Consider the following 27678-nt stretch of genomic DNA (forward strand, 5'->3'; position numbering starts at 1 on the left):
AACTTCTGCTTCCATCAGTGGTCTTAAAATTCACATTGTAGTGTCCTGACATATTTCAGTCTTCAAGAAATCAGTTCCCCTTGTCTAAAATAGCTGTATACTTTTTGCTAACTGTTTGAAATACCTACTGAATTATTTTTTATCCCTTTAATGTATCATGCAAATCTGACAGGCAGATAGGAAAACTGTATAATGTGGAGAGTTTATAGCACTTTGTTTCAATAAACAAACAAATCAGCCAACCTAAACCCCCCCACTATCTTCAAAGAACTTCTTGGTACCTGCTCAGCACATGCTTAGCTGTGTATGTTTGTTCGGGAGAATATCACAGCTCGTATTTATAGTACACGTTGTAATACACATCTCGTGGGAAGGTGTGGAAGGGGAAGTTGAAATGGCTCTTTGCTGATGATAAAATCAAAACAAAAACAACTGCCGATTCCCTGGCCAGCCAGCTTGCTGGGACATTTTTATAATTCTTTTACTCTGTTGTTGGAGGACTCCAATTAGCCTCAAACTGGAGCTCGCAGCTTGTGTGTGAAACAGGCAGCTGCTGGCACGCAATCCTCCCTGAAGTTGTTTCCTTTCCTTTTTCCTGAGATTTAGCGAAGGGGGGGAAGGGGTTGGAGTCACATGGATACAAAGCTTTTGATTAATGTCCAAGTCTGTGCCGCTGCGGAGGCTTTCCAACCTCTCAGCTAGCAGGGCGAGCTGGGAACCAGTGACCGCTCGTTTCCTCCAGGCTGTGTCCCCTTCCTGACGGGAAAGGAGCGCGCACTGGGGTGGCTCGTCGCCTCCGGACCTCGGGCCGCCGCGGGAGCGGGGTGAGCGGGGGCTGCGGCTGCAGCGTGCCTGGGGACCGGCCGGAGCCCGGCCCCGCTGTGTAACTTGGCGGGGTCTTTTGTTGTCCTTGTCCGCAGCGCAGTGCCGGGGCGCTCGGGGGAAGGCGCCGGGCTGGGAGCACCGATCCTCGTCGCTGCACCATGACAGAAGAAAGCAAAGGGGAAGGCAAGGGGGAAAGCGGGAAGGACTTGGAGAAGCAGCTTCGCTTACGCGTGTGCGTCCTCAACGAGCTGCTCAAGACGGAGCGGGACTACGTGGGCACGCTGGAGTTCCTGGTGTCGGTGAGCGGCGGGGCTGGGGCCCCGCGGCCGCTCCTCCCGCAGCTGGCGGGGCAGGCGGCGCCCGGCGCGGGGGGGAGCGGGGCGGCCGCGGCACCGCGGGACTCCCGGCCGGGAAAGGGCTTTACCCCGAGCTTTCGCTCAAAAAGGAGGGAGACTAACAGGTTTTGAAATAGCCGAAGAGGGGTTGTGCGTTTCCCTCCGCCACCCCCCGGCCGCACTCTGGCACTGATGATCTCGCATCTCCGCGCGTGGAAGCGGAGGAGTGATGCGTTTGGGTTCCCCCAAACCCAGCGGGTGTGGGGGCTCGTGTTCATTTCAGGGCGCCGCAGTTCTACTACTTGCGATAGTCCTGGAAACCCAGCGGTGCAGGGGGGAGGGAGCCAGGACAGAGGGGGTGCTGGCGTGCAGCAGCTGCTTGGCATTAAAGCCACATGTGGCATTCACTCCTGTCTTGTGATACAGGGTCAGCTGCGAAGGTAGTGCGTTCTGCTGAGCTGTGCTGTGGCAGTTTTAACTTCCGTCTACATTTGACTGTCACTGTTGATAGGATTATTATTGGTGCCAGGTAATACCCTAGTCAGAAAGGCAGGAGTTCTCTCTCAAAAAGCCAAAGTAACAAATTATTGCAGAACAGATGCGGGCAGTGTTTTATTTGTGCCTGATCTTGGTAGCATCACTTTAGGGCTCTGATGTGATAAATATGTCCAAATCAGCTGCTTCAGATTGCAAAAGTTTCCACAGTAGCCCCATCGTACTTTTCTCTACTCCTGTCCCATTGAAGAGGGGAAATCCTTCCAACTGCAAACTTCCTGCTTTGCTGCCTTGAGAATTGTGGACTTTCTGCTTATTACCATGAAGGAGGAAATTCTTAAGTTGGCTGTGACAGGGAGAATAAAAAGCACAGACATTGGAGTGAAACAAGATCTACAGAGTAGCTTATTTTCTCCATATGTTTATCCTCAGCAGAACCATGAAAAATGGTAAATGGTCCAATGTGTTTGGGTTTTTTTTAAGTTTAGGATGAATATTTGAAAAAGAGACTGTGTGATTTTTGTATTTGCTTCCATTTAATGATCAGGTTTCATCTATTAAAAAAAAAAACCACAACTATTCTAAGGCAATGTTCTTCCACATTTTACCTTAAGCCCCAAATTTGGTGTCTGCCAGTCTTGGATTATTTCAGCAAATTTGAAGAATTTGTAATATCTTTAATTTCGAGTTCTAAGGTTTTAGACATAGGATATTTGTGTTCAAACAGTAAGTGTTCCAATTCTCCCAAGGATCAGAATTTGTATGTGTTTCAAGTTCTATCCAGACACTGAATTCAGTAATAAGTTTTTTTGCAATTTGGATCAAGATGATCTAAATAAATCATATGGAGAAAGGGAGAAGTGTTGGTATTAAACACTTGGTTCTACATCAGCTTTTCAGATCAGATTCATGTGTGCATGTCACATGAATGTGAGATTGTAATGAATCTAATCAGATTCATTAATGATTGTGGGCAGGGTTCAAGTGACAGTTCAGAGATGTAAGTCCTTCAGAGGGAAATGTCACATATTTTTACTATACCTCAGTTTTGTTTGAGGAAACAACTTCTGAGCTTGCCTTTGGTCTACCTGCTAGGACTGCTGTTGAGAGCAACTGTGGTGGTGGATTTATGGACTAGGCCCAGTATGGAGACCATGGCGTTGATTTTACGTAAGCCATCAAAACCATCATTGTGTGAGGGGTTGATGTTCCAGTCAAAGTTAAGGGTTAGGCTTCCAGGTCACCTCAGTGTCGTCAGTAGAGCTCATTGTGGTGGAAACCACGTTTCCTTTATGACTGAGAAGCAGAAGCCAGTTATAGTCTCCCTAAGAGTTTGCTCAGAGTACCTGTAGTTTTCACTGTAGTTAATAGGAAATAGGGTATTCTCTTAGATAAATGAAAAAAACTCTGTGCATGGCTAGAGAATGAAGAGGTTATAAGGAGGAAGTGACTTGCTGGAGTGTGTCAACATGGGAAATGCTTTGCTGGTTTCCCTACACTGGAAACATATCTATTATATGCTAGATTTATTTAGGTTCTTTTGTTTATGGCGGAGTTAGAGTCTTGCTGAGAACAAATTTCTGGTTGGTTATATAAAGTATTTTTGTTTCCCTACTCCTCTATGATTGCTCATCCTCCACTTATCAGTGTAGTGAGAAGTAGCTTGGGTTTGTATGTTCTGTCAAAAGTCTGTAACACTTAAGGTGCAGAGCAGAAGATTTGATATATTTGTTACTTTATTAGATAGAAGTAGCTGAGTAGTCATTCCCATGTGAGTTCATTCACCTCTTCTTTTTTGGCTTTATGCTGTATAAATACAGTATATTGTTTTATGTCTGCACTCATCACAAAACAAATCTGAGTGGAAAGGTCTGGTTGTATTAATATTATTCTTTCGTATCTCCTGAATCTTCCAGTAATAAACTGTAGTAGTGTAGTCTGTTGAGACTTCAGTGATACAGAGCAATAACAATTTTGGGCCAATTGCAGTGAGGTATGTAAACATATGTGAGGTGGATAAACTTAAGTCGCCCAGTAGTTGCGGCAATGTTGGAGAGAGGAGGCATGCACAGGAAATTATGAATAAATGCTTATACTTTTTCTTCAGACATTTCATTATAACATTTAGAGTGTCATTGCAATACCAGAGTTTTTGTACTCTTTAGCATTTCTTAGAAGAAACAAGTGATGGAAGAATTTACTTAAGACACTAAAATGCCTGTTAAAACTGTATCTGTAGATGCACCTTTTTTTTTTTTTTTTTAATAAGCTACAATATTAAGTTTCTGCTATGAACAATTGATACTTTACTGGCTAAATTAGCAATTGGGATTTTTCTGCTTCTGAATGTTCTTGCTGGTGATCATACCATCTTCCTGTGACAAAATCTTTTCAATGAAAGAGAAGCTGTACTTGCAAGGATAGAGGAAAATCTTTCTTAGCAAAATGAACTTTCTGGAAGGAGCAGAAGGCAACAGTTGGTGAATATTTGCTATGTCTAAAATAATTCCGTGTCATCCGACCGTGTAACTGGATAATTATTACCTTGAATACTTATAGTAAAGATGCTTTTTTAAAAAAATTGTGACTTTATCGATATATACCTTATCTATTTCCTTCTTTACAGCAAATGACCAAATGTGTATGCTTACTGTGATCTACATAAATATAATGAAAATTTCCTTTGTTGCCTTATAAGCACAGTTAACCTGGGGAAAAGGAGACTGAGGGAAAACTTTATCACTCTTTACAAGTACCTGCAAGGGAGTAGTAGTGAGGTAAGAATCAGTCTCTTTTCTCCAGCTAAAAAGTGACAGGACAAGAGGAAATGGCCCTAGGCTGTGCTAGGGGAGGTGTAGATTGGATTTTAGGAAAAATTTATTCACTGAATGGGTGTTCAGGCACTGGAACAGGCTGCCCAGGGAAGTGGTGGAATCGCCATCCCTGGAGCTGTTCAAAAAACACGTAGATGTGGCACCTGGGGACATGGTTTAGTGGTGAACATGGCAGTGCTGGGTTACTGGTTGAACTTGATGACCTTGGAGGTTTTTCCAACACTAACAATTCTATTCTATGACTAGCTAACTAGAGGAAAACTACATAAACTTTTCTAAGATTCTCATTGCTCCATGATTTTATGCTGGGGAATATATAATTTTAATGAACATTTTAAAGAAATAGTTGGGGTTTTTTTGTAATTTGCTGAATGTTTTCATGCAAGGTTTCATTTACTGTGTGATCAGGGTTCTCAGTTGAATCCTAAACACAGCAGTAGTAAAGAGACCAGTAAAGCTGTGGGTAGAAGTTGATGAGACATTAAAAAGCATTTAATAGTAAGGAGTTGGTAAAAAGTGGCTAGTTTAATTTGTAACTTTGTTACTTGGCATAAGGCTTGGTTCTTATGGTTGTGATTTACACTCACTGACTGGCCAGTAAAGCAGACCGGGCCACAAAGAATTTTAGGATGCATGTACATATACGTATGTATATATACATATATGTATAAACATATAAAAAATGTACATATATATTTTTTGGAAAGAAACTTTATTTTGGAATAGAAATTGGCAATGTAATTGATCTGCTATACTTGGTACTGCAGGGGATATCCATGGAAGTGTAGTTTATTTTTCTATGGCAGAGATTGTTTCTCCGGCACAGTTTCGTGTTCTGACAAATTTGACATTGATGGGAATAGAAGCAGATGTTGGCACTCCTGTAAGCCTTCCCCATGGCCTCAGCTGGGGTGGCTAGTTAGATCTTGAAGCAGCTGGGGGAAAAAAACAAAGCTAGTTTATTATGTAGACTACAGTATGGTTTACAGTCTCTCTCAGAGAATATATATATGTTTCTGCCAGTTAACTCTTAAGTATCATTTTGATTTCATTACATCCTATACTATCTTCTGCTTGCACTACAGTGAAAAAGTGGTTAGTTTTCTTTAAATGTGTGTGCCTTGTTAAAGGAAGCTGAATCCTTGCTTTTCAATGCGTATAAAGAGATATTGTTTATAAGGCTTATTGCTCAGCCTTCTCAGTGTCTGTGTGACTCTTCAGGATCTGTATTCCCCTGCTGAACCTTCCCTGTCTCTTGGCTCCATACATATTTCTCTGATTGTTGAGTAGACTAATTAGTTGGAGAAGTGATTATAGTAATTAGGACTTCAGGTAACTTTCATAGTCAAATTCAGTGTTACTAACCCTAGCAATAGAGGATTTGTGTTACCAATGAAAACTCCTCAAATAGTTATGCTTTATAATAAGGTTAGATGTTGGGCTTTCTACAAAAAAGAACAATTTATAAATGATCTTTTATGGCTGTAGTTTGGTACCAAAACAATGTGTCTCTGTGTGTTGTTTTTGTGTGCATGTGTATATATCATAGAATACCTTAAATTGGAAGGGTCCCATAAAGATCATCTAGTCCCCCTCACTGAATGTGTTATATGTATATCTCAATTACAGTGATGATTAGTGACTTCATAGTGCTTTTCATAATTGCATTTATATTTTATAAAAGGGATTTAAATGAATGGAAGGGAAGGGTTTTAGCTGGCTGCATTTTTTGATAAGGTTATGTGATTTCCTTTCTCTTCAGGAAAAGAAAAACGGCATTCTGTGGCTACTTCATCAGAAAAAGTCAAAAGGAAGTGCAAACACAATTACCATAGAAAGTCAATATCTTTTCCATTCACTTCCAATTTCTGCTGTTTTTAACTTGCTTAAGTGCTAACAAAAAATGTAAGCATGGTATTCTATTTTTATTTGACTTGGCTTGTCTACATCAATGGCACCACCTGTGGTGCCCATCAGAGTAAGGGTAACTGCGTAAAAGCTGTTTATTTCTTTGTAATCCCTGCACCTAAGGTTGAATACTCTGCTTTATGGAGTGGATTAGCAGGAAAGATATTTTTTTCTGTCTTTACTAGCTGAGCACAGAGTTCATGCAATGTATGACAATGGCAAAAAGAAGAGGTGTTTTCTGAAGAATTTTTAAGTACATATGTTATCTTGTTTGGAAATGGTGATATTTATGCTGGACAATAGACAAATACTTCATACTTTTCAATGGATTTCCACTTACTGCTCTCAGATGCACTTAGATTATATTGTGAAGAACTCTTCTTTAGGAAGAAAGGTGGTTTGTTTAGCTGTTCAGTGAAAAGTTTAGAATACTGAAGGGAGAAATCTTTGTTTCATAGCATTTAAGAAACTTTTCTGTTCTTAAGACTTATTGTAGACTAAGACTTAATTTTCTGAAGACTATAATATGCTTAGAGGTGGTGTACAACCTCATGATTTATCTGTGTTTATAAATAATATCATATTTGCAGTGTTCCAGTTATTCCTTTGCTCTGCCTTATAGCTCAGTCCTAACTCTCCTGACACATATATTTCACAAATTTATAGCATGAGCTGCTAATTTAGAAGAGACTACTTGGAGGGGACCATCCATCAAAATGTCCAGGTCTAAGTTATTCCATGCAGCCTAATGCTGTTAATAGTATGCTGTTTGCAGTGATTTCAAATATTTATGGAGACGTATTTTTCAACCCCCTTCGGTAGTTATTTTTGTCACCGTTTTATAAACACCAAACTTTAAAACTATGCATTCCAAGGTTGGTTTGTATTTATTTGGTATGGTTATCATGAAGAGCAATTTTGTCAATTAGACGAAGTCATTGTAACAGTATTACACCACATGAGGAATTGAAAAGTTCTTTATGTTGGAAACCAAAAGGAACTGTATTTTGGCCAAAATAAATCCAAACTGGCTGTAGTTGACCTAAGATACTGCTTGGCATGATTTACTCATCTGTAGAAGGTTGTAACCATGTATCTCTATGTAAAGTATATGTCCCTGTTCAGAAAGGCATTGGATTACCCATGAATGAAATATAGGCTTGAGCAAGATAATAAATTTTATTTAAGACTCTACCCTTTTATACAAGTATCTTGAATACCTTTGTATACTTACATAGTCATGCATATTCTTTTTCAGAAATTTTGTTTAACTGTTTTTGCTTTAGGACTCAACTACATGCATATTATTTGGTTTTCTGCTTGGGATTGAGCAGGATTATCTCTGTCTTTGGTGAGCATGTGGACTGGTGTGGGACTGGCTACTCAGGAGGAATGCAAGAATGAAGATAGCAAAGTGGAGTCACCATCCCTGGAGGTGTTCAAGAGGTGACTGGGTGATATATTTTAGAGGTAGAGTCCTGCACCTGGGATGGAATAACCCTGTTCACCTGTACAGGCTGGGGCTAGAAAGCAGCTTTACAGAGATGCCTCCTGGAGTACCTGTGGACAAGAGCTGAAACATGAGTCAGCATTGCACCCTTGCAGTGCAGAAAAGAATCAGCATCCTGGGACTCTTCTTGAAAGGGTGCCGCCAGTAGGTGAAGAGAGGTGATCCTTTACCCTCTACATCTGTGAGACTTCTGACAGTCAAATTTTTGGCTCCCTAATTGAAGAAATAATTTTACCTACTGACACAAGTCTGGTGCTGGGACGGACCAGTAAGGTGAGGAGGGGCTGGGAGAACATTGCTGCAAAGAGGCTGAGAGACCAAGGTTTCTCTGGCCTTGAGAAGGCTCGGTGGAATTTTTATTATTGTCTACAATTCCCTGATGGGTAGATGTGGGCAAGATGCAGCCATATTCCTCTCAGAGGTGCATAGTAGAAGAAGGAGTGTCCATGGAAGATGGAAATTCCAACTCGATGTGAAGGGAAAAAATATTGCTTACAATAAAACTGGTCAAAAACTGGTACAAGTTGCCCAGAGGCTATTTTTTATTTTGTTTAAAGATCACCTAGGCAAGACTGGACTACCTGTTCTGGTTGACACTGCTCTGTTCAAGCATTTGGGCTAGACGACCTCCTTTCCAACCTCCATGACTCATCAATTTGCAATTTATTGCTACAACAGAAAAAAAGGCAGACTGTCTTGAAGTTTCAGGAGAACAGAATTTTCAGGGTTGCATCTCTGCTTTGTTTCCTCTATACTCTGAAATTGCAGAGCAAATGGCCAGGCTGTACTGTTCAGCAAACAATTATTCAAAATTAAAGAGGAAACTCAGGTACACAGTTTTAGGGTTTTTTTTAAAATTCGAACTGTATTATATTTGCTCAGGAAACAGATAATCTGGCACTTTTGTACTGTTTTCTATTCAGAGATGTCTCAGTGCTTTGCTTTCATTAATAAATCAAACCTGTGTAGTTCTACAAATGGGAAACTTAGAGACAGATTTTGATTTTTGGGTCCCAGTGGAAGTTTGTGCCAGAACCAGAAATATAATCTGATGTCTTGATTCCCAGTTCAGTACTCTGACAGCAAAGAAGCCCTTTCTCTTCATACATAATTGATGCTAAAAGAATGATTATCTACTTAAAATGTCTGAGAAACTGCAAGGATAGCTGTTCAAAGCCAGCTTCATTTTGTGCAAGCTTGATTGCTCCTACAATTATCTCATAGGCTACTCACAGCTGAATTTATCCTGTTGTAGGGACAGAGCTGAGAAAGCAGGGGTTGACACTTATTTTAGGTCCCATGAAACCTCCAGATTGTCCTTTGTGCTTTTGGCAGTCTGGCTGCCAAGTCATCTGGCATCCCTGACGAGCTTTCAAGTTCAAGGCTAAAGAACATGAAGGGAATGTGTAGGAGAAACAGATAGAACTGAAGAGAGTACAGGAAAAAACAGCAATGCGTTGTAGTAAGGTGGCTTTCTCCATTTCAGTGTAATTTGTGTGATGCAGGCCCCTTGACAAATTGATAATACCTTGCTGAGTGGAGTAGAATAAATAATGTAATCCTTGGCCTTCCTAGGGAAGTTTTATATGAATTCTCACTTCAAAATGAAACTTGTCTGCGGGTGCTGACACTTGTGCCTGAATTTTAAATACATTATATGTATTGGTATCTTTACTTTCTAAATACATTTTTGCCTATTATAATAACCAGAGCAAGTGACCCGTATCAATTAAAATGATAGTGAATTTACATTAAAAAAGTGTTTTGTAATTAGACCTGTGAAATAAACTCTTAATTTTCTAAGGCTATTTAAAAGGAGTCATTCCTAGAATGAGGGATGAATGTGATCCTGTGTGTTGACTTAACAATCCCAGTCTCTTTATGCCTAAATCAAATATGTTGTGACAGAGTGATTGATGTCTGGGATGATATGAATTTGTGCTACAAGGCTGGAAAACCACTTCATTTTATTGCTTAGTATGTGTTAAGTTACTTTACCCAAGGCATTGAAGCAAATGGTGTATCTGGATTCCTAGAAGAAATAGCATGCAGCAGGATGCTTTGAGACACCATCCCCTGACTGTCATGTGAGTGTGGTCTTTGCTCTAAGAGTCACAGAGGCATTTGAGAGTTAAACAGATGTTGGCAGCAACTGAAGCTCTGCAGCATATAAGCACTGCTTTCATTAAAAAGATACCACAGCCTGACAAGGTAGAGGAAAGAAAAAGTGGTACACACCTGTAGAGTTAGTGTTGTGTCACTTGTAAAATGTGGTTGAATAGTTTGTATTTATCTTTTTGTTGTCTGGGAGGGAGAGCCATTTTGCAGAAGTCATAGGAAGCAGGAAGGCGATAAATAAGTCCTGATTCATATAATGCCTTTGTGAAAATGGCAAACCTACATTTATAATGAGAGCTACTTCCTTCCTTTTAGTGTCTGTTGGTTTTTGTTCATGAAAGGTATGATAAAATACTACTTAAAAATGGACTTGCAGGATATGATAAAGACCTAAAATGAGAGGTGTTGGAAGGAGCCTGTGAATTGCTGTGACAGATTTAAGAAAAGGTCTATCCCAGTTTCCTGGTTCTAGCCAGGACAGGGTTAATTTTTGGAGTAGATAGGAGGGCACATGGCTAGGACTTGGAGATTGTTCTATACCATCTCACACCATTGGCAGGGGAAGGCAGTCTTTTTCTGGGAGAAAGGAGTCCCTTCAGGGTGGCATGATGGAGGCAGTGGTCAGGTATTGTTTCCATCTGAATCATTTGCCTCTTTCTTACTCACTTAGTTTTCTTATCTCACTACTGTTTCCAGTAAATTGTTGTTATCGCAGCCTGTGATCTTTACCTTTTGTACCTCAAATTCTCCTGTCCAGCCCACCACAGGGGAAGGGGGAGCAGGGGCTGAGTGGGCGAGTGATGTGTGGTTTCAGTGGGAGCACTAAACTGGGAATACCATTCCTAAACTACAGCACACAGTAATTTTTTTTATAGTTGTAGGTAGTAGCATTGCTACTTGAGCTTCATGATTGGGGGTTGTCTCTCCTGAAGACTGCAGGTGTAGTACCTGGTTGCAAACTAAGTGATTTCTGAGTTTGATTACTTTATTTTTGTATTTGTGTATTTTTTTGGCATCTCTAACTTCTGAATGTTACAGAATGTTAAATACCCTGTCTACAAAATTTGCTAAGTACTTGCATCACAGTTTTTCTTGTTGGAAATCTAAGTATTCTTTTCATGAAACCCCTTTCATACTTTCAAGCCTCTTTCAAATGTGATTTTGTGATTGATTCTTCTGGTGTCAGTATCATTGGTCTTCTAGATGGTTTCATTCTTAGTCTTTTGCACACGGTTTTCAGAGGGCAAAACCAAATATCCCCAAATATGTGTAATAGATGTCTGAGGTACTGAATTATGACTTTTACTACTTTTCTTGTAGCGAGAGGTGTTAGAATTCTGTTTATCCTTCTTCTGCAAAGAGTACTTAGAATTTTGCTTAAGTCCTTTTTCTCTCTTCTTACTTTGAATATCAAAAGTAGTATTTTTAGAGATTGGACAAGATGCTTGAAGTATGACTTGTAGCTGCCATTCACTTCTTACCATTCTGTTTGCTCTGTGAATGGGTAAAAGATGTAGAAAGAGGTCTCAGTGAAGAATTAAGTAGCCAAAAGCAGGAATGAATATGAACAGTGAGTGCTATGAGATTACATTTCTGTGCTCTGGAAATAGGAAGGAGAAAATATTAAGGAAAAATACACTAGCAAGATAGAAAAGGAAGAGGGAAGGGTTACTAGTTCTAAAACTGAAAACTCGCACAAAAATCCCCTTTGAAACATGGCAAGTATGTGGTGAGACTTCCTCATCCCATAGTATATGTGTTAATAGGACAGGCATCACTGGCTCTTGCAGCATTAAATTAGATGCTGCTCATGGTCCCAGAAGTTAACTACGTTATTGTATGTTTGCTGTGAGTGTGGAGCAGTAAGGTAGAAATGCAGTGGTTCTTAGACATCTTCAAATACAGTCAGCTTGAGGTGTGAAAATACCATTATCTTTGAATTTGGTTATTGTGTGCTAATTTTCTTTTATGATAAAATAGGAAATTGGAATAATTATCAAGAGATAATTGAGAATTTTTTTATTGGAGAGAGCAGCATGTGAGCTGTCTTTAGTTAATCTCTTTTATCAGTAAAAGAGACCTCTGCATTTTCAGAATGGTGTGACTGACTGAACATTTCAAAAGTGCTAAGTTCTAGCTTGCTTCCTTAATGTTGGAAATATTTTTGGCAGAGCTGAGATCTTTCTGTGGCTTAGAGTTACAGCAGAGACATATTAAGTAGAAGGATTGTATCTGTTGTCTTCTCTAAGTGGAAAGGTTCATTTTCTATTAAGTTGGCTCTGTAGTTTAGTTACACGGTGCAACACATAAATACCATTTATAATAATAATACTCGAATTAATGAATGGAAATTACAAAATTAATTGATTGTAGACCACATTTAAATATCTTGTAATATACCTGGAAGGATTCTTTATGTGGTCAGGGGCAGAAGAGTGAAGAGCTGATGGCAATAACTTTTCATTTGCTTAAAGATTCATTTATCTCTTTGACACTGCATGAGATCTTGTTTATTAAGAATAATGCCTGGAAGTTGGCAGTTATATTCTGTATGAGTGTGTTAATTTCTTCCCATATGCTATGAGGTTGTCCTCACAGGAAATAAAGGGACTTTTTCCCATGTTTAGTTTTACTGAACTGTTACAATAGTCAGACCGGACAGAAACAGTCGGAAGGAAAGTTTCCTGTTTTCTGCAGATACTGAAGAGGTCTTTGACCCTTACCAAGGAAGATCTTCAGTCCAAGTGTGACTGCACAGAGAACTGACTGTCATTACTGTGTGAAGATGCTGTGATCTCTCTTGAAAAGCAGTGCTTCACTCTCTTAACTGTTTTAAGGCAATTTACTGTCTGTTCTACTTGTCTTGATTACATCTCAGTATTTGCACTTAGAAATAGCAAATTGACAGCAGGGAATGCTTAACGTTGCCTCTTTATAAACACTCAGATATATTATGCTGTGTTTAAAATAGTTTTGGATAGGTGATGAAATAAAGTTTGGGCATGACTGATATCCTCAAAAGGAAAGCAGAGGAGAATACAAATATAGTAGATTTGGAAGCTTTTCATAATAGTAAGGTTTTGAACTGCAAAAATGAATCATACTTCGTTTTTAGTCTACTGTGCCAGGACAAAATTGGGGCTGGTAAATCAGTGTCTTGTCAAATACACTGATGAAATTTTCATGTGAAGCTGAGCATAAATTATGCTGATACTGCTACAATGTAAGCTGTGGTTTTCCATAGGTAAGGAAAGACAAAGAATCTGACTGGCCCCACAGAAAAATACTGTGAAAATCTTTTTAGTCAATATTCAGCCTGTAAGTTCAAAAGAGATTGCTTATCTTTAAATTTTGCGTAGATGTGTTACAGAACATTCCCATGAGTTGTGAGAGATGACCATCAGCCATGATTAAAGATTATTTTAATTGGAATACATGAAGATAAAAGGTTTAACAGGAGCTGGTACTGGTAGAATTACTTCATAATTTCATTCAGTAGACCGAGTGAAGAAACTTCTTCCAAGTTAAAAAATGTTTTATTAAAAAGTAAAATTGTGTTTTATAGTTACAGTAGTTTATCATCTATTTATACTATCAATTTTTAAGTAATTAAGTTGACTAGTTACGACTCAATCTCATTGAGTTCTTAACTTTGACTTTGTAATGCACTTTTCAATACATACAATCCAGTGAAACACAGGTTTTCCAAATTTATTTGCAGGATACTTCTTCACTGAGGAATATTTTTGATAATGGGGTTCCTTCACACACTTTTTTGGGTCTGAGTCAAAATTTTCAGGTGAATTGGTAAAAAGGAATTGCCTTTCATCTTCCAAAGCTTCTCTTGTTTCTCTGCCAAACTTATTTGGCAGAGAAATGCCACTTTAAAATGGTTATCAATGCAGTATTACATAAAATACTCAGTTGTCCTGACATTTAAACTAACTTTATGTAGATTGCTATAGGGTATGTGTGAGCAAGTGATGCTGGCAATTGCTGTATCACTAAAAATGAAGGACCAAATGAAGTTTATTTGGGCATCCTGTGAGAAATGTGTACTGGAAATACACTGGATTAATTATTTTTCATCTCTATTCAGCAGCATCCAGCACAGAAAGTAGCAATTTTTGCACTTGTAGCTTTTGCTAATAAAAAAGTGTGGTGTTTGGACCAAATTATATTACAATAGGAAAAAATAAAATATTAAAATATGCCCACCATGATGACCATTATGCATTTGCATATTGCATATCTTTGTAATGAAAATTTCCCCGTATTTACTTGCCAAGTGCAGTTTGGCTTTTGACTGCAGGAACTGTTAGATGTAAAACAGGGTTTTGGCAAAATGTTATTTTGTGTCTAAAATGTTTGTTCTTTGTGTGCTGTTGTCTTTCTTAATGTACCATGGCAGTAAAGGCTATAATGGCTATTCCAGTCCTTTTCCTGTTGTTTTCCAGCCACCAAACAACTCTGGGATAATACATTGCTCTGACTTCCCTATTTATTTATAAAACTTTTAATTTCACAGAGTAAATGTTTCCCATAGTCTGACTTGTGGTAACGAATAAAGCATTTACTACAGTTATGCCACAGACTTCCAAAAGGAATTTACCAGTATATCACAGCAATTCTGGTTGCTGACCCTTTATTCTTCCATTTCTGCAAGTTTATCTACTTGGTTTTTTCTTGTAGGAGATAGTGGTGTTACTGATCGATAACTTGACTTGAGATAGGTGCAACATTCATTGTCACTAGGGTAGCTGTAGCTTTACTCTGCACTGCAGATGGGAAGCAAATATATGCCTATTGAATATTCTTACTGTGGTATGAAGTCTTGTACAGTGAAAGATTTGAGGAAGTTTCTTGGTTAATGAAAAATGTACATTAACTGCAGATTTACCACATGCAACCACGTTCCACTTCTAAGGTTTTGAGAGAAAATGAAGCATCTTAAAATAATATTTTTGGCCTTTAAAAAGCCTCTGCTATTACAATAAACCCTGATATTTTAGGGGACTAGTGTTTTCATGAATTTTTGCAGTTAGGAAAAGTGGATACCACAGGCGCTATCAAATACTGACTTTCTATGTAAAGACTTGTCACATCACTTTATAAATTAGTTTCTACTTCAGTAAATTGTCATATACAGCTGTATCTTAGTTCCTAGTGTGCTTTTAACTCTGATTTACATGCATACCCCAAATCTAACATGGATTTTAAAGCCATGATGAGTCATGACCAGACCTAAGATGTGAATATGGTTCATATAAATTATGAGGTAGCCTGACTCTGTGCCCAGGCTAAGACAAAGACCTAAGGAACTAGACTGCTGGTTAAATCTCAGATTCTCCTCAAATCTCCAGTGCTTCTGGTGCAGAGTGAAATCAGTTCAGCTGCCAGCACTCTGCTACTCCCAGCTATTCACCTGGGGACAGGACTTAGGCAAGATGCTTTGTCTCAGCCTCTGTGTGTACTTTGACTCGATAATCTTACACTTTTTTTACTGCTCTTTTAATAACTGCTACTCAGGACTTTGCCACCTGGCCTTGGGGAATTAGATACTGCTGGTCCTGCCCAACAGACGCTTTGATTTTTTTAATTATAATGTCCATGTCTGGTTTTTCCCTTAATGAGAGAGAATGTCTTCAGTGATAAGTACTTTGATAACTGAAGAATGAAAATATATTTAGATTGTCCCCAGTTTTCTGTAAGCAAACTTTTACACAACAGACTTCTAAATTTGTATGCTTATACTTATGCATGTCCATTTAACTGGAAATTTTGGAAAACTGAGTTTCCTTAGATTTTAAGGTGTGGTAAGGAATGAGCTGCTGATGCCATCCTAATACCAATTTTCTTTTCAGGTTTGTTTTAGAGGCAAATAAAGCTGTGCTAAATATGAATAATAAAATAATTACGGCTGTGCAATAAATATGTAAGCATATGTGGATGGGGGTCTGTCCTAGCCTGAGGACTAGAGCTGTACTAGAGATGCTTACTTTAGGAATTGTTTATCTAGGTAGTTAATGGGTGAAGACAAATTGCCTCAAGGACAAATTGAGAGTACTTTGGATAGAATTAAGTTAAATACCCTTCCTAAAATAACCAGTAGATTTGTCCGTTGTTTCTTTATTGGTGTTATCATGGAATGGTTTGGATTGGAAGGAGTCTTAAAAATCATCTATGTCCAAGCCCCGTGCGATGGGGAGGGAACCTAACTAGATCAGGTTGCTCAAAGCCACGTCCAGCCTGCCTTCAACACTTTCTGGTATGTGGAATCCACAACCTCTCTGGGTAACCTCTTCCAGTGCTAAGTTTGTTAGATCTTCTCAAACCCAGTCTTCTCCTACAGTGAGTAGTAGTTCTTCATTCTCCCAGTTCCTGCTTTCACCTTTTGCAGCTTGAGTAATATGGCTTGGATACTTGCTGGTGAAGACAGAAGCAAAAAATGGCATTGAGTGCTTCAGCCTTCTCCATGTCCTGGCAACCAGGTTGCCAGTATCTTTCCTGAGTGGACCCACGTTTTCCCTAGTCTTCTGTTGTTGGTGTACCTAAGGAAGCGTGTTTTGTTAACATTGATTCCTTGGCCAGATTATTTACTTCTGCTACTGCTTTAACTTTCCTAACCATCTCCCTGGATGTTTGGACAATTTCTCTGTGTTCTTCTTGGGCTGCTTTTACTTGCTTCCACCCTCTTTAAGCTGCCTGTTTGTGTTTAAGTTTGTCCGGGGACTCCTCGTTCATCCATGGCAGGCCTTCTGGCATTCTTTCCTGGTTTCCTGTTACTTCAGATGATTTCCATCAGATTTATGTATACATTTTCAGCTTTAGATTTCCATTGAAAACTGTTCCTTTTGCCGTGAAGAATTCCTTTATTCATATTCAGTTTTTTTACTTTCAGCCTGCCTCTAGTATGAATAAAAGATGACAGCTTTTGTCACCTCTCTTTGGTAACCAAAAAATGAATGCATTAAGTGACCATGAATAAAATACTTGTTTCCAGAAGCGTACTTAATGTCTGTGTTTGTAAAGCCTTTAGGAGCTACTGTACATACTTGTAGCTCAAAAAAGCAAAAAGAAGTTAACATTATCCTGGAACTCTAGTGTCATAGTGGAAGTGCTTTGTCTTAGTTTAAATAAATATTTACTTTGAATGTCCAAATTTACATTAGCTAAGAAGACTCTTAATGTGTGTTGTAGATTGTGTATTCTGATAGTAGTGCTGGATAACACATAATGGATAAGCGTTCTCAAAATGCCAGAGTTATTCTGAGATGTGCCTGTTGTTTATGGTGCATTCAGACTTCCGTTATTTGAACAACTGGAACTCCATCCATGCTGTTCCTGTTAGAGGTGCCACTTGCTGCGGGGTGCATATTCTGACAACTGGCATCTGGAGTCATTGCTGAATGAAAGATGGGAGGGAGCAGAGACAGAGGAATGCTACAGAAACTGCTAGCCCTGCCAATAACAAATTGCAAAATAAGAGACTTGAGTGTCTGGAATTTTATTTTCTTGGCCGAAGTGTTTTGAAAACTATGGGTGACAAAGTGTGAATGTGTACCTATGAATGCCGGAGGCTTTTGATGGGTCTCCTGGATTTGGTTGGGGAACTAGCATGAAGGGTGAATTTAACTGTCTCCTGCTACCATGTCTGAATCTCTGCTAGTTCTTTCTAACACAGATTGCGCAAGTGCAAGAAAACTTGATGTAAAAGGCTGCTCCACCATCCTGTTGAGCAGGATCACTGTTATGAGAGGGTAGCTATCAGTGCTGATGGGGGGAGAAAGAGGAGCAGGCTTTGTAGACCTGGAGGAGATAATTGTTTTTTGAAACAGATAAAGGAGAGTGCTGGTTAATTTTAAGTTATTGCAGGGAAAAAACAACAATGTGATAAGAGAAGACACAGTGTTTCAGGTGTTAACAATATTTTAAATATAAACTGGTGCCTTTCAGTGATATGCATGTGCTCTCTGTTAGTGAGGGGTACCTAGACAATGCTTTATAGATTTAATCTATAAAAATCCCACTCATTTGGTCTCATGGTGTAGTATTTAAAGTTTTTTAGGCAAAAAGTGATTTTTAAAGTTCTATATTTCAATAATTTTATAATGTTAAGGTAATATGGTAATGCTGATTTTGTGCAGCACACTGAGTGGTAGCATCGTTCTGCATGTATTTAAGCGCTTAGCACAAATGAAATGCTTATCTTTACTGTTTTATGGCCAAGTCAGTAAAGCACAGTACATTTGATTTTAATCAATAGGTAAGATGCAAGAATAGAGTTTTCTGTGTGTTTGGTCAGAAAACTGACACCTTCATATTTCGTAGAATTTTATTAAACATGAGGGACAGGCAAAGTGGAGGATGTGGTGGGGCTGTTTTCCTGGTATCAGAGAATAGGCTTTTACTCTTGTGTGTGAATCCAGTCAGCTCAACCAAGTGAAAAGCTCGGAAGCGCTCAGTGGAGGCTAATTAGAAGCCTCCACCATCACTGCCCACAGAATCTGTTTGCACTCAGTGTTCTTGGCACCCTGCACACCGCTGCACTGATTTCACTCTTCATCTGCCACCTTTCTACAGCCGCTGAGCCTGTTCCAGTCCAGAGCCACTGGCTTGAGCAGGATTTTCCAAGCAGTTGCATCTCTGATAGCCTGCACCCTTTCAGTACCAAACCTTAAAGTTGGATTGGGAAAGAATTTGGCTCTTTTCCCACACAATGAATATGGTCATAAATGCAGGATCAGGCAAAAAAGGACATAATAGCAAAAATCAACAGAATTATGAACTGGGAGTGGATGATAGCAGTGGAAATGGTGAGCAAGTGAGGACAGGCAAAAAAAGCCAATAAATTGTAAGCAGAAATCAATACATAAAAACACTTGAGTGCACTCTGCATAAAAAGCTTGGACCGTAATTCTGAGTTCCTAGGTCTTCTTGTTTGTTCCTGGTTATTTAGAAATAGTCATGAAACACTAGGCTCTGGTAAACTCGGAGGTTTGCTTAATTTATTATTATTACCAGCTGGTCTTCTGAAGCAGTAGAGACTTCTGCTCTGAATGTAAAGGCTAATGACTTATGCAGAGGTGAGTATCAGTTTACATGTCAGAATGTATGTTTTTCAGCTTAAACACAATTACTGGAGCTGTAGCTCGCTGCTCATGTTAAATGAGTTGGACAGAGAAGGGCAGGGAAAGATTAGTCTTCATTGCAGTGCCAGGGCCTGGTATCTGTTGAACTTCTGCTAACTCTGTTACTTCTCGTGGGTGATTTCATTGTTGTTACATGTACAGCATTTTTTCACTGTAGAGTATCTACTCAGTGCTGTAGATAAAGACATAATTTGTGCAACAGTGTTAAGAGATCAGGGACAACATGGCCAGTGCCTGTTCTTTCAGTTAACCAATATACTAATCCTTACTCTGCTTCCTGCCATGGTTGTCTCTTTGCTTGACCAACCCCATTTTTTTGCCACAGCCAGGGTATATGTTTTACTGAGGATCTGTCATGTGATGTGGAATGGGAATGATCACTGGAAGTCCATTGCTTTTACAGTGTAACCTCTCTCTCAGCTTTTGGCAAAGCACTTCACACTTCATCTGTAGTTTTGCTGTCTGATGCATCTTTGACTACGGGGCAAAGAGATGCCTTATGTGTAGGATGGAGAGAGGTGATGAGGGGAAGCGTCTTATGAAGTCCTACTAATCCCAAGCTTGGGAAATGTTCCTTGTATGAAGTGCAGACAGTAACCTTCCAGCAGCTCAAAGTCAGAAGTTTCATTCACAGTTTGGGTTTGATCTGTTGAGATTTTCATGTAACTTTAGGTTACTTGAGATTCACTGCAGTATACTTTTTTGGTAAAATGGGATGCTTTTTAAAGCAATTTAGCAAAGGAGAAATGTTCATTAATGAAAAATGTAAAAGCCCAGGCATTTAATAATGTTTACAGTTTGAATGGAAACATATCTGGATAAATCTTTGTGTAGACATATAAAAAGAACAGTTCTGGAGTGGGAAAACTTGGATATTATATAGAGAAGTTACTGAAAACTGAAGTGATAAGCTTGAATTATGTGCTAGGCAGCTTAGTATATTAATGTTTTAAATGGAAGAAAACCATTAATATTGTATTCCACAGAAAAATACATTATTTTGCAGTTCTACTCTTTTAAATATATATTTAAAACTGTTTTGAGAGATGCATTACTGAAGTGGATCTAAGCACTATTTGAACATAAAGACTGTAGAAGAGAACTAAACAAATACACATCTGATACAGACATTGTCATTGTTCTTTGAAATTTTTAATAGCAAGTATTCCAAGTCTGACTCAGCTCTGAAGTTAATTAAATGAATTACTTAATAGCAGCTGGTTCTTTTTCCATATTCAGCAATATTTAATATTTAAAATTTAGTGTGTTATGAACTTTTTTTTTGGTTAAGTGAAACATCTATCACTAATTTTGAAGAAAATGTGAGATTTTATTAACCTTAATAGATTTTGTATTGTTTTGTATCTCCTGAAAACTCACTGGATGTAGTACTTTAATCAAAAGCATATGGTAGTCGTTATGGGTGAAGAGAAGAATAGGGATTTTGCTGTTGGAGTAATTGTATGGTAATAAAGTTGTGGATTTGTTTTTTCTTCTTGATCAGTATGTCCTGACACAAAACCAAAGTCAAACCTTTAAGGACAATGGGCTGCAGAGTCTCTGGGGTCAGCAGTAACTTAGGAAAAGTATGCAGGGAGGTCAGAGATCAGTTTAGGGGCCCATTTATCAAGGGAATGAGCACAGGGGGCTCCCTCACCATTGGTTCATGAGTTGATTTAGAAACCAGGAGTGAAAGCAGCAGGATGGAAAGCACAGCTGAGATCTCTCAAGCAGTGCATTGATGGCACTGAATGCCTTTCTGGGTCATGGTCGTTTCACCAGTAAAGGGTTGGTTCCCCAGTTCCCCCAGCAAAGGGAAAGGCGAAGGCCCCAGCTGGGGGGGAGGAGGAGTAGGGCATGTGGCTCACGCCGTTTCATTCACAAGCACAAGGATGGCAGAGGGCCCAGACTCTTCATAGAAGTCTTGCACAGCAGCTTTCAGTCTAAATTCATGCCACTGATTAGATGCAAAGTTTCTTTTCATTCATAGCAGCCAATTCGTTCCAGCGAGCAGAGAAACATAACATAAAGTATAGAAAACACAGCCAGCGGTTGCCAATTTCTAGGCAGATTAAAACCTTTTCTCTGTAGCTGAAGTATGCTTATCATGTAGATTTCCCTCATCATGACTTGTTTTCAAAGTAAAACACAATAGCAGAGTGGGCTCTAGTAAGCATTTGGTATGCTTTGAAACTTCGCTGCCTAGCTAATTAATGTGATTTCAGTTTGAAGCATGGGCTGTGTCGCTGTTGTTTCTGTGAAGAAAAAACTGTGGAGAGTTTGGAATAAAGCTGTAATGATTGGCGTGACAGTAATCAGCTTTTTGTCAAGGTTTTTTTAACCTTGAAAACTATCCATACCTGTTTTCACATGTAACATTTTTGTGTCCATCCCTAATTAGAACTGTGCCATTTTTAATTTGTGGGCTGGCTGTTTTCCCCCACTCCAAATTATGTTAATTACTGAAAACTTAATTGGAAGACAACTGTTTCCAGTAAGGAAAGAGTTCTGTGGGTAGTTGAAAATATTACAAAAGGACTTCCCACTTACTAGCTATTAATGCTCTAAAGATGAAAGTAATCTGTATGACTTAGAAAATGAATTTGCTTACTAGCTCTTTATATATGTGGAGCAAATAATCCTCTCCTCTACTGTCATTGCCCTGCTGGATTTGAATAGGTTTTGTAGAGGTAGGAAAGTGAGCAGATTTTTTCTCTAATGTTGCTTAGGTGCCTGAGTTGCTTTTGAAGCTTTTCTCTAGTATTGTGGCTTGTTCTGCATGATCACTCTAATGTATACAGTCAAATTTTGGGTTAATTTAGGTCTCAGTTGTTTTGTAAAATGTAATTAAAGCCACAACAGATTAATTTTTTGTCTTCTGAGCCTGGACATCCCACTGGCTGGTAGGTAAAGGGTCCTAAAACTTCTTCCAAATTGCAGTCGGAAACATTCAAGAGATGATACAGTTATGGGTTCAGTGCATGAGAAAAAATTAAGTATTTCAAGGAATTAAAGGCGATGATGAATTAGAATAAAAGATCTTAGTGATCTAAATTCATAGGATGAGCTAAGTACTGTCGTGTCCAATCGTTACTAGGTCTGACCAGAATAAAAGGGTTTTTGTTTATTATTGCCGTCTGAGGACATTCTTCTTCCCCTCTGTTGCACTAAGCTGTCTGCAGTTTCTTATGATGCTTAAAAATGGAAACAAGTCTTCATAATTAAAACATTTGTGTAGCTGTTTTGTTTAGTACTTGAATATACTCAACTGTACTAAAGCACAGTCGAGAGGTGGTATTTAAATTGTTTGCATCCAATAGAAAAGATACTTAGGAAAAAGGACCCCAAAAAGTGTATGACAACAAAACGGTGCTTATGACAGTGCCCTGAATAATGATGATTAGAGTATTATTTTTGTGGTTTTTCGAGTGCTAAGAAGTGTTCTCATTGTTAGTGGAACCCAATTAAAAATAATGATGCTCTGGCATTTTCCTTTCTGATACAGTTTGGGCTGTAGTGGTTCTCCATGCTCCCCCTTAAAGTTTAGGATATGAATTGGAGTTTAGGAGGTTTTTTTTTATTAGGTTGGTTGAGTTTTTTCCCCAGATGGGATGTATTAAAGATGTCTCAAAAATGTTAATATATTTGAAATGCAATGCGTTGCACCTCACATGCCATGAGTGTTGAATTGAAGGTTAGAGATTTTTGGAACTATATACATTAACTTACAAAGCTCAGTGTGATAGTAAAATTACCTGAATTCTTTATTCCCACAAAATCCAAAGACTGTTGCAGAATTTTACCAATTTTTTGCATTTTCAAAAAATTAGGCTCTATACACCCAGAACTGTGTGGGGATTTTTTTTTCTCCTGCCTCATTACAGTTGAAGAATTTTTTATTTTCTTTATTTAATTTCTGCATGATTTGATGGTTATAAATGTAAAGTAAGAGACAAATTCCGAAGCAACATTTTTTTCCTAGTGATGCTTCAAAAAGTTGTAACTCCTTGCAGTACTACACGGATTACCTGGTTTTGTACGTATAGGTTGGGGAACAAAATTATCTAGTTTCAAATTTATGAAGTTTTTCAACCTCTGAAATATTTTTCAGTGGACCACCCAAGAACTTGAGAGAAAGCATATATTGCTTATTCTTGATGATGACACAATTTCATAAAAGGAATACTTTAATTCCCCAAAGTTAGTTTCATAGCTTTTGAATGAAGCCTTGGGTTTTTTAAACTGGTCCAGAAAGTCTGAAGACTATTCCATTAAAATTCAATGTGAATTAGAGATAAGACCCATATGTGCCAGGCATTGCTAACAGACAGCCTTTCAGGTGTATGTGTCTTATCCAAAGAAAGCTGTTAACAAGTATCTCCAGCACAGAGGTCCTGTGCTCTGCAGGTAATGAGGAATGCTCTCTCTTCCTGATCATCATGCTCTTTGCAAGCGCCAAACCTTAGAGGGCTGGGATACAGTTCATGCTACAGTAAATGAAGGAAGTCCAAATTTATGCTTAAACTTAATGTCTTTGAAATTTGGTCCATAGGCAGATTATTAGCATATGTAAGTATATATTTCCTCTGCCAATCTTTCTGTAATTTCTCTTAGTCTTTTTGACTAAAAGTACTCTTAAATATATTGCTCAGTGGGTAAATTCCTCCACATAGCTCATTAAATTGAGTGATTTGCTTATTGATAGAACATGTTTCTAGGAATGTGCAATACATTTCTAACTCTGAAATTTCTGGTTAGTATGTGCTTGCTAATTAACAATTAACTGTAGATATTGCAGATGATGGTGACCTTAGGAAATAAGATATTTGCATAATAGATATGGATAAAAGTGCTCTTTTAACAAATCTGCTACAAATTCTCTTGGTTCTGAGGTGGTAATAATTTATAATGATTTTTCTTCTTTAGCTTGCAAGGGAGCATAAAAATGATTGCTTTATAAAGAAAGTAGTTGCAACTTCTCTTACTGATATTATAAGCAAGCAACAGTAATATACCTTCAACTCCTTCATTTGCTATACCAATCCCCCTTCACAAAAACGTGTGTGTATCTATCTATCTATCTATCTATCTATCTATCCATATCTCTTGGCAGCACTGTTTTCCTGTGTCAACCAGTGAGTTCTCCTACAAAGGAGGATATGTGAGATAATACCATCTAGCAAGAGATCATGTTATTATCAGAAGGAAATAGGAACTATTAGTACTTGAGAATGTATTAATAAATGGTATAAAAAGTCAAAGATGGATACTGGCTGTGCTGCTCTTGGGAAAACACACAGTATTTGCTGTTAGTTTCAGACTTGAGAGATCATCTTCAATAAGCTATCCACCATTTTAGCTGGTTCCTTAGCCCCTGTTGAAGGGATTGGTGTATGCGGGTCAGAAATCTTTTGTGAAACAGATTGACAGAATTCTCAAATACTGGCCCTTTATAGGACAGATGATTCTAGTCATCATTTGACACTTCTCTTAGAAGTACAGCTTTTTATTGCTTAAGAAGGTCATAGAATGCAAGTCCTTTTGAAGAAATCTCATTTCATTCATACTGATGTTTCGGAAGCAAAATAAAAAAATACAACCAATACTAATCCACTGTGGAGTTCCCCTGATTTTTATATAAATTGTGAGTCTGACCTGATGCCTGGTCCCTAGATATGACCATAGTGCTGCTGTGAGTGGTGATTTCAAGCCTAAACTGCGCTTTCCTCTCAGGGCATTGAATTCCTCTATTGTGCGGAGAATGCAAATGGTGAATCTTCACGTTGCAAAGGCAGCTCTTTCCCGTATGTTCTTACCTGGGGTGTTGTTTTTAGGGTGAATAGATACACTCTGTTTTATTTGAATTTTTGACTGTCTTGAAGAAAACCTTCACATCTGAATTTCATTTGCTATTGCAATAGGTGATATTTTTCCTGGAGATTTTGAGTGAATTGTTCTTAGAAAGAGAGTAAGATTCAGCAGTAGTCTCAGAATGGCTTCTCACAGTTATCATCACCAAAAAAGTGTATTTCACAGCCTTATTTATCCTTACTTCTTGAGACTAGGAACAGATAGAGAAAAATGGGAGGAAATTACGTACCTTGTTACATCAAATATGCTTTTCCAGGAAGAAATTCAAGAAAAATTTCTTCACTGAAGGAGTGGTTAAACATTGAAGTGGGTTGCTTAGGTAAGTGGTGGAGTCAGTATCCCTGGAAGTGTTCAAGAAACAGCTGGATGTGGCACTCAGTGCAGTGGTTTAGTTTACATGGTGATGTTTGATCAAAGGTTGTTCTTGATGACCTGGGAGTTCTTTTCCAATACTTATGATTCTATGAGTCTGTGTTATAACTGGGAGAAAATTATTACCATGGTTATTTTCTTTTTAGATTTATAGAGCATCTCTTTCTGCCATATCCATATGTTAAATGTAACCCACAGAGGTCTGGTGTCTATAGGATTGTGATCTGTAAATTTAGGAATGGCCAACCATTCTAGCCAGTCCTCCCACAGTTCTATGGAAGCAGTTAATTGGTACTATGATAAAGGTTTATGACTCTGTGACCTGTTTTATATTGTAAATTCTTAGTAGTTATAAAAGAAAAAAAGGAAACCCATGATATTTCCAAATTAATGATGTAAGAATTGCCGTATCTTAAAACATTGCTTAATGATCTCTTAATTTCTAAAGGAAAAAAACCACCATATAAAATTGACTTCAAAACCTCACAGAAGTTTCTATGAGAAATGTGTTATGTTTTGTGTATTTTATGCAGTTTAAAGGAAAAACGTTACAATTGGTAAGAAGCAGAATGGCAAATTCTGCAGTTCAGACTTGCTGCAAATTTTGTAAAATGCATACAATTAACTTAATTCCAATGCAAGAATTAAGGGATTTCCAAAAGGGGCTTTTTCCTGCACTTAATGCAGGCACACTAAAACACAAGTGTAAAAAGAAGGTTTCCAAGTTGTATGCTTCTGAAAAACTTGGACACCAATGGAAATTCAATTATGCATCGGTTTTAAAACTGTTTGCTAAAAAATATTCATCTAGGATAGTAAGAGTGCTGTCACGTTTCCAGCCCCAAGTAAACTCTCGCATTGTGGACATTATGATGATTTTCTTCCATTCACATACTAAGCAATATGACTAACAGTTGTCATACGGTTTTTGATCTTTTCTGCAGGAGGGGAAAACCACAGGTAGTTGAGGTTTTTTTTCAGGAGGGCTATGGGTTTTGTTTGTTTGTTTTGTTTATTTTTTTTTGGTTGTTTTGTTTTGTGTAAATACTCTTTTTGCTTTGTTTTTGTTACAGAATGACAAAATCAAAGGAATGTGTTCCGCACTTGAGGCGGAAGGTAGCCAAGACAGCAATGTGCCTTATTTCCTGTAAGAACATCAGGAAATGCTTCTTGTACCACCACTCATTATGCAGTAGGATTTTTTCTTTGTTTGTTATGTTTTGGCTTTTTTTTTTTTTTAAATGAATTTATAAGATCATTACTTGCAGAGGGCTGTGTGGAGCCTAGGGAGCAGAAATGTCCAACGTAGCCATTGCGCTGAAGTTTAATAATCTGTTACATCATCAGGGTGCTGTCTGTGTGATTTTGTGAAGCCATATTCAAATTCTGTAGAGAAGGTGAATACAAGTTTATATATATTGTAAATATATTATATATATTATAATATAAGTTTATCTTGCTGCAGATCTGTGTCTGTGTTCTGCACAAGCTGGAATTATTAGGCACCAAGGGCTTCATAGCAGAGTGTATTTACATTTTTCGTGGATCTGTTATGGGAAAATGGGCCTTAATAAGTATTCCAGATGAACATAAGTCCACATAAGTGGATTTAATGATTTTGTGGCTTTAGTCTTCTCAGTTTTGATTGTACTTCATGGAAAATTAAGCCTTTTAATTGTGTCTTTGCAGAACTCAGTTTTCTTAGCAAAGAAAGCCAATCAATTTTACATATATAGTTGTGCCTTTTTTGAAAATGTGTGGTAGCACCCCTTTTTCACTTCTAGCTTCTACAGCTACAATATTAGAAGAAGTTACTGAGTGTTTCAAATAATTTGTGGAAGATCATTGTGTTGTTATTAGTGTGCTTCCATACACGTGGATGAGGGGCATAATTATTGGACTCCAGCTATTTAGAAGCTGATGGTTTTTGCACTTGTATTGTCAATGAACTTACAAAAACAAACCCCAAAACAAGCAACCCCCCCAAAAAACCAAAAAAAGGAGGGGTGAGCAGAAACCAGGAAAAGCACCTTCCAACGTTTAGCCCCCTGGGGCTTTGCACATGCTTCTAAAAGCACAGCTTGTAAGATTGTTTTTTTCTTTTTTGCCCGTGATTTAGTATTGTACTTTTAAGATGTAACCCGGATAATCTTTAAAATTTAATCTAGAACTCTACTTTTTTTTTTTTTTTTTTAAACTGCAAACATAATTGACTAATGCATGAAAGGGGATAGAAATACTAATTCCCTGACATTGCA

The 27678-nt window shown here is 38.3% G+C and overlaps 1 protein-coding gene across 2 annotated transcripts in view; it reads left to right on the forward strand.

The window, feature by feature from the left end:
- Positions 1 to 659: 659 nt before the first annotated feature.
- PREX2 (phosphatidylinositol-3,4,5-trisphosphate dependent Rac exchange factor 2) overlaps positions 660 to 27678 on the forward strand; it is a 171308-nt gene continuing 144289 nt past the window's right edge. The window contains exons 1-2 of one of the 2 annotated variants that reach the window (XM_048286773.1): positions 660 to 824; positions 921 to 1124. In XM_048286773.1, coding sequence (XP_048142730.1) covers positions 984 to 1124 — 141 coding nt within the window. In that variant the 5' untranslated portion in view covers positions 660 to 824; positions 921 to 983. Of the gene's footprint in view, positions 825 to 920; positions 1125 to 27678 lie in introns of those variants that run through there. The other variant, XM_048286774.1, reaches the window with a different exon arrangement.

This window comes from Corvus hawaiiensis, chromosome 26 (assembly GCF_020740725.1).
Source record: "Corvus hawaiiensis isolate bCorHaw1 chromosome 26, bCorHaw1.pri.cur, whole genome shotgun sequence".
Classification (NCBI taxonomy): Eukaryota; Metazoa; Chordata; class Aves; order Passeriformes; family Corvidae; genus Corvus; species Corvus hawaiiensis.